Source organism: Trichechus manatus, unplaced genomic scaffold, assembly GCF_000243295.1.
Source record: "Trichechus manatus latirostris isolate Lorelei unplaced genomic scaffold, TriManLat1.0 scaffold00024, whole genome shotgun sequence".
Classification (NCBI taxonomy): Eukaryota; Metazoa; Chordata; class Mammalia; order Sirenia; family Trichechidae; genus Trichechus; species Trichechus manatus.
The window spans coordinates 153,828-157,806 of record NW_004443960.1 but is presented as its reverse complement, the minus strand read 5'-3'; the positions used below and the strand labels follow the sequence as shown (position 1 = coordinate 157,806).

The 3,979-nt window shown below is 45.1% G+C and overlaps 1 protein-coding gene across 4 annotated transcripts in view; it reads left to right on the top strand.

Moving 5' to 3' along the window:
* The first annotated feature begins 694 nt into the window (after positions 1-694).
* Positions 695-3,979, top strand: part of LUC7L (LUC7 like) — a 27,942-nt gene continuing 24,657 nt past the window's right edge. The window contains exons 1-3 of one of the 4 annotated variants that reach the window (XM_023728372.1): positions 817-885; positions 1,711-1,781; positions 2,776-2,870. Coding sequence is in view for 1 of the 4 variants with exons in the window: in XM_004373121.3 (XP_004373178.1) it covers positions 825-885; positions 2,776-2,870 (156 nt within the window). In the remaining 3 variants the exon portion in view is untranslated. Of the gene's footprint in view, positions 886-924; positions 1,413-1,710; positions 2,871-3,979 lie in introns of those variants that run through there. The other 3 variants (XM_023728371.1, XM_004373121.3, XM_023728370.1) reach the window with 3 other exon arrangements.

Genomic DNA, 3,979 nt, shown 5'->3' with positions numbered 1-3,979 from the left:
ATAGGGTTTCCAAGGCTGTAAACCTCTATGGAAGCAGACTGCCACATCTTTCGCAGAGCGGCTGGTGGTTTCAAACCTCTGACCTTTCAGTTAAGAGTCAAACGCTTTAACCACTGTGCCACCAGGGCTCCTTGGCAAGATCTATGATGGACATTATACATAATAGAAGTATGTGACAGACTATATACGCATATATGCATTCTGTAATCCTATTACAACGTACAGTACTTATTTGTATACATGTCTTCTTTTACCCCCTGGATGGCAGATTATCAGCTCAGAGAACCAACGTTAATCCCATACTTTATTTAACTTTCACTAAAGTCATACGAGAGGCACCGTTAGACTCCCATTCACAGAAGTAAAAACTGACATTCAGAGTAACTAAACGATACGCTCACGGTTTCGTGGCTGTCAAAAAAAAACCGTGTCATTTATTTTCTAGTTCGACTTGACTATATTTTTTACCGTTAGCATAGCATAGAAATTGAAGTCTTGGGGTCTGGAGTAAAACTGGGGTTGGGATTTTGGTTCCGCCCTTTGGGACACTCGGAACCTTAGTCTTCTCGCGCGATGAGCGCGCTGTCCTACTTAGGGTTCACTGGTCGCCAGCAGATGCCCGGATCCCCGCTCCGCCCTTTCCCGTCAGGGGAACTACATTTCCCGGAAGACCCCGCGCGGGTGCATACGTACTTCCTACCGGCGTCCTTCGCGGCGGGAAGGAGTCTGGGAGGCTCGAGGCCGACAGGAGCAGGTTTCGTCGTCGCAGCTGCTGCTGCTGTGAGGAGCCGTCGCGGCCGTCTCTGCCGCCCACGCCGGCCACCATGTCCGCCCAGGCGCAGATGCGGGCCCTGCTGGACCAGCTCATGGGCACGGCCCGGGACGGTGAGTCCGGGCGGCCGGTCCTGCGAGGGGAATGGGGTGGGAGCGAGGGGAGGCTGCCGGGCGGCCTGAGGCGGGGGCCGCCGAGCGTCTGCGCCTGCGCCCCTCCCCTCCCCCGCGTGCCGACCGCAGGCGCCGGTCCTTTGTCTGAGCCCGCTCGCCTCGGAGGCGGCTGCGGCCGGGTTTCTTCTTCTGAGCCCCCTTCCGACCTACCATCCTGAGACTTCCTTTCGGCCGGCGCCGCAGCTCCTCCGCGAACCGGAGGAGTCGGCGAAGGGCTAGAGCCATCGCGGGCTCCGGGTCGCCGGCAGCCGGGTGGCGGAGTTCCTCCGAGGCTTCTCGGGGAAGAAGTTACACCCGACGGAGCCGGATGGGCCTCGGAACCCTGGACCGTTCTTGTTCTGTAGCATTGCAAGGGGAGCCGTAAATCGAGCTTTTCTCACGTGGGTTCCTGCCGAATACTTTCCAGCCCCCGCTTCCCCCAGCCACACAGGAGAGCCTCTATTTAGCCAGCGTTTGGCAGTTGTTAGGTAGGTTGTACTGTAGGGAGGAGAGCAAGATCATGACGGTTGTCTCAGGAGAAAGCGGTTGCATCTTTGCGAAGCCATATACCTGCTGTGGTTTGTGTTTTCTTTTTCTACTGAAGTAATGAAGTTGTAAGTTCACACTGGCTCATTTGCAGGGCTGTGCAGATTCTTTGCACTTTACTTCATAGGTGAATAAGTGCTTTTTAGCTTTCTTTGTATATTGAGTTGCTTTTGAATTGCTTCCCATATTTTTATTTCATACAAACTGAACAATTGTGGCCCCTCTATTTTATTTATAAAGGTTCAGTGTATCTTTGCCTGCCTACATCAATCTGCAAGGGAGTTGCAGAAAAGCCTCATGTTCATCGAGCCGTGAGTCACAACCAATTTCTAAGCTGTTATAACAAAAAAGTGTTTGCTTTTTTTCACAAGTAATTTAAAAGTGTAGTTTAGAAAGAAAACATTTTCAATAAAAAAGACACTACATTAATCCTGGATGCTTGCAAATCCTAAAATATAGTCCTCCTTTAGTATTACACAGCTCTGTGTCGTATACACAGGTTAGCTTGAAACTTTGTCACATACCACTTTGCCTTTACTTTTATGTATCATTACCCTGACTTCCTTACTGCAGGTGTGGGCAAGAAAACTTTTCCTTTAAAACTTTTCAACAGCGGGCATAAAATTCTGCAGCTGAGGTCTTGAAGAATGCAGATGGGTACAGTATGTGTTGGAGCTCACAGTGTGTATTGACTAACCTAGTTCCTTTCTGCTTCTTTTTTTTTTTTTTTTTTTGGTATTGATAAAAGTGACTCCCAGGTGCCAACTCTCTTTTTTAAGGGTGGGGGCAAGATGGGGATGGTAAGAATAGGTATAGGTGATTTAACAGGTGGAATTTGGAAGCTTTCTTCTTCGTATAATTTTGGACAAAACACTGTCTATGCAATTGTCCGTAACAAAAAATTAGATTAATAAATAGCTTTTGTTGGTAGAAAATACCAGTTATAAGTCATATGTGGTGATTCATGGCCCTCTGATTAGCATGGGTGTTGGTATCTCATTCCCCACATGTGTATGTGGGACTAATGGCCTTTTAGAGCTTGTCAGCCTTTTACTTCTGACTCTTTGACTTCCTTTGCGCAATGATGGAGTCAGATCTCATTAAGTCTGTTTCTTCATAATACACTTAGCATCAAAAACATCTGTATTCTGTTCTACTTGTAAATATCTTTAGATCAGTTTTTCAGTGTATATCGGGAGAACACAGAAATTATAGACTGCAAATCCAGGTGAATTGTTGTACCAGATACCCTTTTGTGGTTAACACGATAATATTGTCTTATTTAAAACCACACATGAATTTCAGGAGACGAAACCAGACAGAGGGTCAAGTTCACAGATGACCGTGTCTGCAAGAGTCACCTTCTGGACTGCTGCCCCCATGACATCCTGGCTGGGACGGTAGGTGCATTTTAGGGGACCTCAGGGAAGGTTCAGACCGGCGTGGGCTGCTGTGTAGGCAGTGGAGGTTTTTCAGGTTGAATTGTGTTTTCCTTCAACCGGCACAGATAACTTATTACCCTTCAAATTACAGATTACATTAGTTCGGTGGGATTTTATGTTATGGAACATATTTTACTATTATAAAATTCTGTCCGAAGTTATCAGGAGATTTTTTTGTAAAAGCCATTTTTATTGGGGTAGCAACAACTAAGTATTGCAAGTATTCTCATCTTAGCAAGAAGTATGCTTCAGGTCAGCCTGTCATTCTTTAAGATTCTGGATTGGTTTGTTTTCAGGTTAAACATATGCTGGACTTTTGATCTAGCAAAGTAAATTTTCTCCCAAGTTTTCAAAATTTTAAAATCAGTTGGGGTGACATTGATTATGTAGTTTTATATTACGTCATCCTTTCAAGAAACCTTAAAATGAGTAGACAGTTTTTATAGTCCATGAGGCAGGTGTGAAATCTTAAAATGGTGGTGGTTCGTCTTTGTAAGGCTCCTTTTTTATCAGTGGTTGAATCACAGTAAGTAGTCTTCCGCTCTGGTTTTCTTACAGTCTACCAAATTTTGAATAAATGAACATTTATCAGTAGGGGTGGGGCAAGGAGGGACAGAAGTAATAAGGAGTCTTCAGTGCCTTTTCCTGTCTGCAGTATTAGACCACCAGAAGGTACGATCTAAAAGGTCTGACACACTGGATTTAACAGCCACTTGGAATATTTTGGAAGGATTTAATGAGTGTGGCATTTCAGCTTTGCTTGGTGTAAGGCTCCCAGGGGACTGGATGTGACCTCCCTGCAGACTTAGCAAGCTGAAATGGTATATCCAAAAGAAGATAACTGGACCCCGGGCTTGTTCTCCAGCTGCTTTAGCAGAGATGCTTTTGAGAGGTTTCATACAAAGGAAGACAGCAGAGAATTTGCTTCATATATGATTTTCTAATGTCAACATTTTCTTGACAGGTGAAGTTTTTGGAATGGGTAATTGATTTGCACTTAAAATTTTTTGTACTTAAGGTTTTAGCGCTTACTTCTGGCAGTGGTTTTTTTTTTTTTCTTTTTTTTT